The sequence below is a fragment of the Pseudomyrmex gracilis genome, unplaced genomic scaffold, assembly GCF_002006095.1.
Source record: "Pseudomyrmex gracilis isolate BER0280 unplaced genomic scaffold, ASM200609v1 scaffold_9, whole genome shotgun sequence".
Taxonomy (NCBI): domain Eukaryota; kingdom Metazoa; phylum Arthropoda; class Insecta; order Hymenoptera; family Formicidae; genus Pseudomyrmex; species Pseudomyrmex gracilis.
Genome location: NW_018020593.1, coordinates 434,255 through 447,519, shown reverse-complemented (window position 1 = coordinate 447,519; position 13,265 = coordinate 434,255). Strand labels below are relative to the sequence as shown.

The window sequence follows — 13,265 nt, the reverse complement described above, 5'->3', positions numbered from 1 at the left end:
GTTTAGTCGCCTCGAGGATTGACTTCTTTTCTCTCATTCTGCTGCTTCGCTGAGTGGCATGTTGGCTGCTCTCTCCTTATTTCCTTTTTCTTTTCTCTTCTTTTCCTTTCCCGGTCAGCTTCTTCCCCCGACCGTTAACGGTCGACAGTGAGACGTCGAGCGGTCTCTCTTTCTCTCTCTCTTGGTGTCGACAGATTCCCAATCGAACACCGGGGGATCGCATAATGAGATATTGTACACTTCAAGTGTTATGCGAAAGTAAAGAATATATTGAGAGCTTCTTTTTTTCTCAACTCTCTCATACGAGAATCGACCATTCTAATAAAAACATTGAGAAAAAAATTGTTTTAAAAAATTAAAACACAAAACTTTAAAAAGTAAATTAATTTAAGAAATAAATTAATATATAGTCGGCAATGACAATGTTTTATTAAAACACACGGGCGCGTTGCGAGGGAAAAAAAAAACGTCTCTATCTGTCGCTCCGCATATCCTTTGACAGCGGCAGTCGACGACACGCCCGCAAAATTGCTTCTCCAGCGGTGGAGCTCGGCTGCGGGAGAGACAATTTTTCGGGGGCTGCGAAAAATATTAATAACTCCGATGTTGCAGAGTAAAGGACGAAGGGCTTTCCGGAGTAAGGGATGGCATGGTCGGGGGTCGTGAGCGGGGTGGCTGAGAGCGGGGAAGAGGAGGAGGAGAGGAGGAGGAGATGGAAGAGGCGGTAGACCGGGGGTTAGCGACGAGGGGGTGGCAAGTGTTTCTGTCAGTTTAATAGCTTCGCGCCTACCTACCTCCTCATCCCTCCCCCTCTTTACTCCCACGAACTCACCCTACACGAGCACACTTTGCCGCCGACATTACAGCATCGTCACTCCACGTGTCAGAAGTTGCGCCAGACGTAGGAGGTCTGCTTAGATCTGATAACCCTTTGATATTCCCGTTATTTATTGCCCCCCCTTTCGTAGCTGGCTCGTCACACGCGTGAGAATCGATCGGGCGCGATTCTCAGACAACACACAACTTCTGTGTGTCACGTGAAATCACAACACAAAGTTATTATTTATTAAAAAATTACACGAGAAGATTTTTGCCACGCGCAAGATGACAATAGTATTAAAGTAATAAGAACAAGGAAGTAGTAATTTTTTTGTTTTTTTCATAATCGTGAAATTAAGCGGCACAGAAGGGGAGAAATGTGTGCTATATCTAATAAATATTTAATTATATTACTAAAGCTAGTGTAGTTACATTTAATTTAGTGTAATAATATATAAATGTTTTAATTACACAAATATTTACAAAATTTCTAAATAGTATGTACGCACAACGTAGAATGTATTACAAACAAACGTTATGCAAACGTATGAACATTACGTAAATTGTTTTCATAAATAATTGCCGGATTTTAATGATTTACTTCTATTTATTCTCTATCTCAATTTATTATCTTATTTGCGTGTGCCGTCATCGTCGCGTATCGTTTAATTTCTTTGATCTCAATATTTCGCGAGTTTCATTTTTCTCCGAGATTTCACGAACACGGCAAACTTTGTTTAAGCAATTTTTTTGTCACACGTCATATCTTCGTGTGTTTTTCTATTAAAAAAAAAAACAAAAAAACAAATTTCCTCTCGAAACGTTTTGAAAACGTTTCGCGTAGGATCTCTGGTTGTACTACAGAGATATTTCGATTTTGTCACGGGATATCTCGGTCTGCGCGAAGGTCCAAGTGATATCAGCATTCGAGACATTTTTATGCCGGTGTAAATCAAACCCCTCCAGATATTGCGCGAAGGACGAGAGTTGGCGCTGAATGAACGAGAAGGGTAACGGGGGGGACATTGCCGGCCATAAAGAATGATATAACTGCACGCGACATATGTCTTCCTGGTTGCGAAAAACCAGTCATATCGTCGTTGTTACCGCCTCGTGTTTCTCGTGCGCGCGCGCGCGCGCTTTTGCCAGCCGGTAGAAATGAAGATTTGTTTCGGCGTCTTTTCGACGTCTCCGTCTCATATATTCCGCTCGCGCGGCTTTTATCCCGCGGCTTTCGTCCCGATTTTACGACGCTCGCGCGCGCCAGATTTAAATCATCGTCTCCGCACGAAATAAAACGCCGATGAAAACGCGAACGAATAATTCTTTATTATTTTCGCGCTTTGTGCGAAGAAAGAGACGCGAGAAAAAAAGATAAAAACTCGAACGTCCCCTAATAACGTGCAGATAATAATTTTCGAATGAATCGAGCGTTCACAAATTTTTTTTTAATTAACTGACACAATTTTTGTGCTTTTTCTCCTCTGAATAGCTAATTTTAAACCGATATTTTTTAGGAATAAGAATGTTAAGATTTTTTGTCAAGATAACAGATGAAAGAAACCTTTAACGTTCGGAAGAAAAATTTGAAGAAAAAACTGGACGCGTACGAAGGTAATCGTAGAAGTTTTCTGTTTTGTTACCAACCGCGGAAAAAACGATTTTCGAGAAAGTCTCAAATCTCTCAATTTTTCTTTTTCTAACAAGAACGTATCCATATAGGAGGATATTTTTTCCGTCAGACGCGCTACAATATACGCGGGATTGACGTTTTTCTGATACTCTACTCCTCCGATTGACTTTGAAGTCGATTCGTTGGACAAATCACGGCGAATTGTGGAGTGCGGTTGGAAGAAAAAAAAATCCGAGACTCGCTCGGGAGGTTTGACAGCTACTTTTCGCGGTGAAAAAGTGGTCACCCCTGTCCAATAAGAACTTCGATGGCTGTCCTGCTGACCTCGTCTCCGCGTGGGGTCTTTTCTCCCTCTCATCGCACAACGTTTTTCGGCAACTGCTTTTTTTGCGATAAAAAAAAAAAAAAAAAAAAAGACAACATCTCGCTGCGTTAGCGTTTCGCTAACCAAAGTCAAGATTTTCACTGTTGCTCGCGCGTGAATTCACCGACGAAAAGAAACGTATAACGTGTCGATAAAGAAGTACAATAAAGGCCAACGATACGCTTCGGTGACCGTTTAGAAACATTTGTATGCACAGAAAGAGAGATAAGGAAACCGTAAGAATGAATTGTCACAGTGAAATAAAAACAGCTGTTATTTTTTTTCCTTTTGTTCGAAAATTGTTTACAGACTAATTATAATTATTCTCTGAGTTTGTTAAACCTAGAGTTTTTTATTTTAAATATTAAATAAAAATTAAGAAAGATTTTAAATATTTTGTATATTAAATATAAAAAAAGATACTCTCATCGGCATAAAAAAAATAAAAAATGTTAAGTGTCAACTTCCCTTTAAACATCGCATTTCATTTCTTGCGCTCGGTCTGAGAGAACTACCGCTGGCGCAACCCCCGGAGTCTTGAAAAAAAGAGAATTCCGTGCTCTCTCGTCTTTTTAGATTCAGCTACCGCGAAGTCTCCTCCGTTATCTCGCGGTGTCGCTACTCCCTCTCCCGTGACTCCCTTCCTCGCCGTTCTCTCAGACAGTCGCATTACGCTCCACCGCCAAAGCGCCGCGTCCCTCTCGCTCGCACTCCCGAGGGATGCTGTGCGGCCGCCTTGGTGGGGATCGCGATGCGATAGGGGTGGCTCCGCCCGTGAGCCAACCAGAGGTCCCGCTGAAAGCGACCCGCCACACCCCGTGAATGTCTCCGGGATCCCCGAGAGAAACCCGTGCCATCCTCTTCTCTAACTAATTCTCTAGTCCGTCGTGGGCCAGCTGTCACAGAGGACCGTGTCAGTCTCTTCCCGTTATCCGTCTATTCCCACAGACCAGACCTAAAGGTCGTCTAAAACGGCCCCGCGTCATCATTCCCCCTCTCTCTCCCCTCGTGATCGTATCCCGAGGAACCCGGGACCTCCAGTCGGAGTCGCGATCCTCAACCGTCCTGATTGATCGCTCGATCATGAGAGTCCGTCATCGTGTCCTCGCCGACATCGCTCGTTACTTTCGTGATGTTGACGTGATCTCGTGAAGGAAGATACTTTGTGATACCGATGTGTCGTCGGAAGTGATTCTCAGGAATCCAAGATCGCTCTCTCTTCCCCTCTCCCTCTTTGGAGAATCCAGGACTTCCAGGCGAGTGACCGATGAACGGTCTCGATCTGTCCCGGTCCGTCGTGGATTACAGGATGACCGGTAAGTCCGAAAGAAGCCGCGGATTCGATCATTTCGAAGAACTTACGACGATGATGAAATTATCTGCTTGGCGCGGTCGAAGGCCAAGTTGTGCGATAAGAAACGATTTTCTTGGTATCTCTCGCATGTGAAACAACGACAACACGATATATTCCGAGTGATGCCGATTCGACTGACGTTGAACAGAAGACAATATTTTTTGAATCGGAAGAAACACTGATGATACACAAACTACACTTGTGTTCCGTTTTATATTTTACTCTGAGGTACGTTGCACACTTTGCTTCGCAAAATTTTTTTTTGCGACAAATTCGCAAAAATTGCTTTGATGGAACATCTTCAATCTTTAGTAACAAACTATCATAAACTCGCTCAACAAATTGTGACTAAAATGTTAGAAAAATATTATTTTACATAACATTATTGTACGGTAATCGGCTTCAAAAACCTGTCACTGTGTTAATGTCACATTCGAGAATATTTTTGTGTCAGAGCTCTCAATCTCGGTCCGGGATCGACGAAGCGAAGTGTCCTTTCTCGTGCTCTCTCTATTCGGCGCAAACAATGAGTCGAGGAAGCTCGCTGACCGCAACGAGTACGGAAGCCAGACTCCGGAGAGAGAGAGATTCGATCTTCTGTCCAATTTGGCGCGCGTCGGGCTTGGCAATTCCGTGACAAGCTGATAATCTTATCGACGTTTCACGATACTGCTCCTGCGGCCGCAGGATCCGACCGCGTCGTTTTTTTTCTAATTAACCTCAATCGCCAAGCCCGGGGTCCTCGTGGCGGATAAAAAGAGAGAGAAAGAGAGAGAAGAGAATCTGGTCAGCGAGATTGGCATTTAATCGCGCCATCCGCCAATGGAGCTTTCGGGAACCGACGTGTGCGACTCGCGCGTGCCGACAACCAGTCCGGCGCGCTCCTCCAGAGGATCCTCGTATCACCAGGATGTCCTGTGCGGTTAAAGGCAACGACGGTCTGCGCGAGCGCGAATGTAACCCGCGGTGGCAATCACTCCTTTACATCTCTGCACTCGCCAATTTGTTTAATTATCTTTTCCGGAAGCCCGTGTGTTTGCGTTCCTTGAATCTCGACACCAGTCGCTCCACACGTCCTGCCACGTTGAAGGCAACTCGGCGAGGAAGCGAAAAAAATCAGATATCGAATATCGCGCGAATATGTCGGACGATTTTTAATTTAAATCGCGAGAAGAGAAAATTTTATACATATATATATATTGAAGAGTGTACATGAAAAAAAAGTCGTCCTGTTTGTAAAATCTTTGCATCTTGAGAAAATCGTCTATATTTATATATTTTAAAAAAAACTCACTTGTGACGGTATTCAGGCGCGCGCGCACACTTGGCCTTGTCTACTTAACTACTGGATTAATCCATCACCGTCGTCCGCGATCGTTTGTTAAACCCTTCGATCGTGAAACGTCAACTGTCTGGATATTCGACGCACGCAGCGACATATAGGCGAATCGATATAGGCGAATTCGCTCGGAGTATATATGTATACACGGCACACGCGCATCAATCATCGATCACAATGGGTCCCGTGCGATGCAAAAGAGTCATTTGCTTTTATAATTCGCTAACTACTTCACTACCCTAATAACAAACACGTTATTACTATTTTCATAGTAAATACAGACGCGCGGCATACACACACACACACACACACACAATGGGCGGTACCGACAGCGAACAGTTTTCATTAGAGTCGCCTGATCTGCCAATTAACAAACGTGTTATAATTGATTATTCATTTTTAAGTGCGACGCGCGCAATACACATATTCGCGCGAAATGTGCGACATTTGAGGCGCATATTCTAGTCTCTCTATTTACACGGTGACAAAATTTACTCTTTCAATGCACGTCTCGAAGAGAAACGCGCTCGAACAAATTCAAATCGCGGATCAATTCCCGCTCGATTAATTCCCACGATTAATTCGTTTTTGGAGAGCGTGAGCTCGACACTTCGCTCTCTAATCGTGATCCGAAACGGCTCTCGAGCCGCTATCATCAGGGATAACGTCACGTATGGGCTCAACAAGTACGCTCGTACTTCTGTCAAGGGAGAAAATACTTTGCCGCGCCACTTGTGTCCCATAGGAGTCAAAGGCCCCCTGTTTCTCGAGGGTTTTCCAAATATTGTTGTTGTATCATATCGTGTTTCTCTCGCGCGTGGATCTAAATTGCCGTATAACCGAGGCGGGACCCTCGCGCGATTAGGATTCTTCTTTACGATCATCTCCTCGGAACATCCTCTCCGGCCGAGTCCGTGTTTGCTCTGTCGGAATCGAGAAAAGCCGAGTTTCGGAGCGGCGACATTCTGCGGAACACAGAATCCGCGCCGTCATAAAATCACGTCGCAATAGTTTCATCACCGAGAAACAATGTTTCAATTCTTTTCTGTTCGATCCTCTCTTTTCGAACTATAAAAATAATTTAAGATCTGTGAAAGTAAAACTTCTGTAATTGCGAAGCGCGCGTTTAGATGATTAAAAAAAAAAAAAAACAATTATCGTTCTTCCACGACCGAGATGAGAAACAAAGTAGTTAGTGTTTGTGAAAACGTTTCAGTTTGTATTATAGAGAATTTATATATCGACGACTTTTATTTCTTCTCGTTAAATATGACACACGCGCGAGTTATCGGTATCGACACTCATCGGTTCTGTCTCTTCGTGTCGAGTTGCCTACCTCGCAGGATCACCGTTTTCTTTTACGACTCGACGTAAAGTCGACACGGATCCTTAAGTCTTTGTTTACTCGCTCGATTAGAATGGAACAGAAGACGCCAACATCGTAAAATTGATATTTTTAACGTTTTATTGCGGGATGCGACATAAATCGTAGTCTTTCCTCGAACGTCGAAATAACAATCTTCCTCTTTTCCATTCATTGTTCTTATCTTTATTTATATATATAAACGGCCGGACGAAAATTCTATCCGACGTCGTCGTCGACAACAAACGCAATTAGTCGTGAGAAAATTTCGATCGTAAAGTTAACGCCTTCCTTTATCTTCTTCTTTTTCTCTTCAACGATTTGTCTTGTCTCCGATACCACCTGCCACAGGTTGCGTTTCTAAAACGATCATTTGTTCAGACGCCGATTTAAACACGAAACTCCGTCTCTCTCACTGTTGTTTGCAGAGGACCCACGGCAGGTTTCTCCTAAGGCTTGAGGATACGCGCCGCAGTGAAGCTCGTAGTTTGTTTTCAGATATTACACCGTGACGGATATACATCTTTTTCGATTCGGAGAAATAAGACCGCCATTAAAAAAGGACCCGCCGGTAAAAACGAGTTGTGCAAACACAACACAGATTCGTGCGATGTTACTTTGTCACTTCGCGCGTGATATAATTGTTGCAAGTGATAAAGATGTGAAGTATGTAAAAACTCGATGCTCTTTGAAAGAACGCACAAAAATCTTAAAATCAATTCAGTACATCCTGTAACATCCCTGGTATATAGTTTTTAATAGTATTTTGATAACAACGGAATGGTTGCGGCAATTGTTGCGGGGAAGAGGGTTGTTCGATAAAGACGCTCGCGAGACACACGATTCATTCGTATCGCACGTAGGATACCGATGCGTCGTGGAATGACATCACGACACATCGGGAACAAGCCGACACAAGGGGACAATAAAATTCTTATCGCGACAAACATCCTTCGGTGTCACTTTGTGCGTGCGGCAGCTGTGCCGAAGAAGAAGAAGAAGAAGAAACCGCCCGGCGTAGCGACACTCGCAATTGACACTTGTCCCTGTGTGCCTAGGATTCCGTCAGATCGTAAAGAGAGAGAGAGAGAGAGAAAATGGAAGAGAAAGCGTATCGCAAACAAAATTTATTTCGTTCTTCCGTGCAGAACCATTCATGATTTTCCGACCTTTATCGAGACGCAAAGTTTACACGAAGCCGCGACCTTTCCCTCAACAAAACTCTCGCACTTGCGTTTAATATCACGAACCGCGACTTTATTGCGGGAACAACGTGCCGCCGCTTTCTCAGAAATGACCAATCGATACGTCATACTCCGAAAAGTCGTCTCTCTCTTTCTCTCTTTCTTTCTCACGTCAAACTCCCGTGCAACTAACTTTTGAGTAAATTGAATTGTCGTAAATATAGCGCGGATTTATTTTATTTTATTTTATATTTTTTTTTATAGTAAAAACTGTAGAAGATCCGTAGAAACGGCCGTAGCTTTCTCGAGTTTCTTACTAACCGATACAACAATTATTTAATCGAACGAAATACATCATCGAGCTTACAACAAACGACGACGACAAAACGTGAGAGAAGTACTTGTGACGGATAAAGCTTGTGAAAATCCCGAACGTTTTTGTTCGTTTGTTGTTAGGAAGCAGCGACGAAGGCGAGTCGACGTCGGGGGCGACAGGCGGGGGTGGCGAGAACGCGGAAATGGAGGAAAACGGATCGACTCGCACGAGCAGCAATAGCAGCAGCAATAATCCCGTTTACCGGGATCTGAAGCCACTACAGACCGGCGGCGTGCACGAAGTCCCGCAGGATTACAATCTGAGGAGCGGCGGCTATCAGCAACGCGATTACTTACCGGGGATGAAACGACAGCGCGGTTACGACAAGGAGCATCAGCCGTCGCCGTCTTCCAGGGAGGAGGAGGGAAAATCGGCCTGGGACTACGAGAAGAAGGCGCGGACGGAGTACACGAGGTCGTCGCGGGATTACAACGAATACCGTGAGTGATTTTCAAACGATGGCTCACACGTGTCATTGGAGATTTTCTTTCAAATAGAAAAAACGTTAATTAAAACTACATGTAATATTGTTGAAACATTTTTTCCAATTTGTGACTTTTACCGTGCAACTTTCACGACGAATTTTCTGCTTTATTTAATTTCTATTTTTTACATTTGAAAAATGCTAATAAATTTTTGATAAATATACGTCCGTGTGCGTAGAGGATACGATAAAGCAGGAACCCAAGGATCACCCTAGTCGGGAATGGGTGTCACCAGTTCCGGAGGTCGAGGTCGGCGGATCGGCGCCCGGTGGACCGTACGTTCGCGCACGCAAAGACATCCCTCGTGGCGCGAGATTCGGCCCGTTCCTCGGCAAATGGGCGAGCGAGCCTTTCAACCCCCGTTACGCGTGGGAGGTGAGTCGTGCACATTTATCCGTGCGCGGTGTACATAGATGTGTGTATGTGTGTACGTGTTTATCGTTTCCGCACGCTTTCGAATTCTCAAGCGCAAGGCAGTCCAAGTAGCGATCGTAAAGCGAATAGGTCGGTGCTCGATCAGCTCAAACTGACCTTTTGAAGCGAGAGATGTTTGCCGGTGCACTCAATGTTGCGAAATAGTCTTCCGACGTTTTTACCGGGAGCGGAGTCTTTTCTCAACCAATCAACGTTGCGAGTATTTTTTTTTCTATATGTGTGTGTGTGTGTGTATGTTTATGTGTGTTTCATGGTTGATAGAAATAAGCTTTGTTTTATATAAAAGAATAATGAAAGAGAGAAAGGGAGAAACACAGGAGAACGCGCTTTCACATATAACAATAGAATATAAATTAAAAGTTTTATTAATTAGTAATTTCATTAATTTAAAACTTTTATATTTGTGTTAATTATTTAGATTAGTTGTCCTTAAATTGGATATTGTTATTAAAATACGAGTTCTGCTGTTTTTTTTTTTTTTGGAGATTCATCCTGTAGTGCGAGAAAAATAAAGCGTGTAATAATGATAATAATAAACAAAAATAAACCTGTTTTATAAAAAGATGATGAAAAAAAATAGACTCTTTCATACATGATTGATGTTTCTAAAAATTTAACTTTTGACGTCCGACGCGTGAATAGGATTCACATTCACAAATCGTTTTCATTCGTCCTCGCGAGTTTTGCCGTCAGTAGGATGCGTTTATGTATTTACACAAGAATCACGGAGATTCACACGCGAATCTTATCCGGTATCATCTCGAATCATCGGGGAATTGTCGTCGAACCGTTTGAAAATTGATCGATCTGTTTATGGTTCGGGTTCGAGACCTAGGAATGCCTCGTCGTCCGAGCCGCGGGTCGTCGGCGCGGGTCTCTCCGTCCTACTGCTATAATCCCGAGTATTATCCGGCAGATGCCGGTTACGGATCGAAAGGAGAGAAAGAGGAAGAGAAAGCGCAGATAGACAGAGAGTCGTATCTGCGACAGCCGCCACCTGGCCCTTTGGCCCGTTCGCCGAAGGTGTCATCCGCGTTGACAGATCTGTCAATTGGATCGTCTCGGACAACGTTTTCTTCTTTCTTTTCACCGAAACTGTTCGGATTCCGCAGAAAATCTGTCAGAAGTGCACACGCTGGGCCGCACATTCCTAAGTCGACCGTAAAATCAGCGCTTGGAGTCAGGATCGACCAGCCAATCCGTGAAATCGTCACAACAGATAATGCGCGCTTCCTGCTCGCGACTTACTCGGCGTTACTTCTGTCTCGCCAAACGTCTTTGTAAATCGCAAATAAAAGAAATATTATATATATATATATTTTTTTTTTTATCGCGCGCATATGCGGGAGAACAAGATTTTCAAATTTCGAAACGGTAGGAAACTGATCGGGTCTGTTGCCGGTCCAGAGGGTGTGATAGATATGATAGCGGCGGCGTTAGCGCATGTCGCACTGACAAAATGTAAATGGCGCCATCCATCTAACTGCCGACAAAAAGGCAGCCGGAGCCAACTGTCGGGCCGGCGATTACAGGATCGATTAAAGCCAAACTACCCCTTCGTTTCGTCGGGCCGATCTATCAACCCCCACGCGCGGCGAGAGGGAAAACATCGCGCGAGCGAGTCGGTCGCGATTTCTCACACGTTCTCCACGCTCGCGTTTATTTTGCAACGCCACGCGCGAAACCGGAGAAAATGATCTCTCGTCAAATTTTTCCCGGAGATACGGATGTAACGAGCGAGGATGTAAGATACTTGTTTGATTTACAGAATATACACTTTTCTCGCGAATCTTCGTAAAAAATATCAGAGAATCGAACGACGCGATCATGAGATCGCTCCGCGCGATCGAATTACCGCGACAATATTTCGGCAACGAAATCCTTGGGACAGTTAGCGAACCTCTTTCTCAGAATCCGACAAAGCAAAAAAAAAAAAAAAGTTCCCTTCCGATCGATTCGCACGTTATTCCCCGATCCTAATCCTTTTCTCATATCCTTCGGAAAACGAGCTGAAGCTCTCGTGGCGCGAGATCAACAGGGGGAGAAATCTCGAAACCGAAATTCACCCCAAATTTCACCCCAAAGTGTTTATCCGACATTTCGCGCAGAAGAGAGGAAAGTTTTTACGGGATTATCGAATTTGAACAGATATCTCCGGCTGACTCAATTTTCTGGTCAATTTGGAAACATCAATTCTCCTCCCCCCTGAGCGGCAAACGATTTAAGTGTCTCTTGATGTGTCCGCAAACGACAAAGTAGATTGAAATCGTATTTGCATGACTCGTAAAACAATTTATTGCTACTTGTTTGCGCTATTTGCGATTTTATTTTTAAATCGCGATGAATATTCTACTTCGACTTTTTTCAAAATTTTTACAAAAACATTCGTCGCGAGAAAATTCAATCTGTCGGCATTGAATTCGCATTCGCGAAAGGATCGCGGTTTGATACCTGCAGGTATCGCCATTACATCACCTGCCGCGAGATTTTCACTTCGTTTTCCGAATTCTCCCGAAAAAGGGTGAGATAAAATACAGAAGAAAAAACCTGCAGAAAAAAAGAGGCGAGACAAGAGGAGGGAGATCGCGGGGGGGATTCCCTCCTCTTTCCCGATCCTGTTCGGTGACGCGTGATCCGCAGGACGACCGACCTGCGGCGTGCATGCGTGGCGACTAAACCAATCTAAGGCTTAGGTTCACTCGGCCGAGAGACCCTCGCGTGTGTGAAGGCCTCGCTTCAATTTGCCGAATGATTTCGAGAACCCCCGAGTTAAATGATCAACCGAGTTGCGTTTATTGCGGGGCGGTTGGCGTTTCGACAGACACGGTTGGTGAAAAATGATTCCGCGTTCGAACGCATATAATCCACCCACCTTTTACCAAATCACAAATACGATATATTTTTATATCACGTGATTCTCACACGTTTGCTAGTTTTCAATTTATTTGTCATAATTGGATACACATTACGACAATGTTACTTATTAATTAGATAAAATTTTATTTGTTATAATTTTATTATTATTATTAAGTGTGTGTGTGTGTGTATTTTAATGAATCGATAATAAATTATTATTCCGAACCAATCTATAAACTTCAGACATTAATAAAAAAAAATACGAGAAACGAACTAGTCCGCTGATTATTCGAAATAAATGTCTTGACAGTTTCAAGCTGTGATTATTAAAAGTTTCCTTCCCCGAAATGTGCGTTGCGCCAAAAGTCATTCATGTGAGACGTCGCGATTACGCCCACGAGATTCGTTTTTCTATTTTTTTTTTTTTTTTTTGCGCGCGCTCCCCCTTTTGCAGTATTTTTCTTCCCACTTTTCCTCCTCGTCTGCATATTGAAACCGGCGGCGTTTTTTTTTCCACGTGGTTGCCGGCAACCCCACTCGAGATCTCTTGACTCGGATTGGAGACCGTTCGCCTTTCGAAGCGACCACGTGGGAGAAAAGGAGGACCGAAGTAGCGCGCTTGTTTTTCATGCTGAAACAGCCGCACGCGCCTCGTCGCCCGTTCGGGACATTTTTTCGACAAATCGGACGGAAAACTTGGCTGTTAGTCCCGCGTGCGACTGACAAATTATATTAATGGCGAGACGTGCGTCGTCAACCGCACAACTTCCAAAGTAACGTGACGTTGTCATATCGACATGAATCGTATTTATTGCGATCAATACGTGCAACACGTGTTAGAATATATGTACGCGTGTATGTGTGTTTTTACACACTTTAGCATAAAAATTGAAGAAAATTCTTATGCAGAAGTTCAATTGTTAATAAAAAAAATTTTTTTAATGATAACTTGATGTGTTCGATTGTTGATGTTTGCACCGACATTTCTTCTTCCGAAGAGCGTTTTGTGTTTTGTTTATGGGAAACCATCGATTCACGGTGTATTGACGGTTTTGTG

At 43.7% G+C, this 13,265-nt stretch overlaps 1 protein-coding gene across 5 annotated transcripts in view; it reads left to right on the top strand.

Moving 5' to 3' along the window:
• Nucleotides 1-13,265, top strand: part of LOC109861821 (PR domain zinc finger protein 16-like) — a 68,998-nt gene that overhangs the window by 34,785 nt on the left and 20,948 nt on the right. For 2 of the 5 annotated variants that reach the window (XM_020441649.1, XM_020441635.1), the window contains exons 1-3: nt 3,716-4,132; nt 8,513-8,872; nt 9,096-9,292. In XM_020441649.1, the coding sequence (XP_020297238.1) occupies nt 4,084-4,132; nt 8,513-8,872; nt 9,096-9,292 (606 nt within the window). In that variant the 5' untranslated portion in view covers nt 3,716-4,083. Of the gene's footprint in view, nt 1-3,715; nt 4,133-7,697; nt 7,945-8,101; nt 8,445-8,512; nt 8,873-9,095; nt 9,293-13,265 lie in introns of those variants that run through there. The other 3 variants (XM_020441661.1, XM_020441652.1, XM_020441639.1) reach the window with 3 other exon arrangements.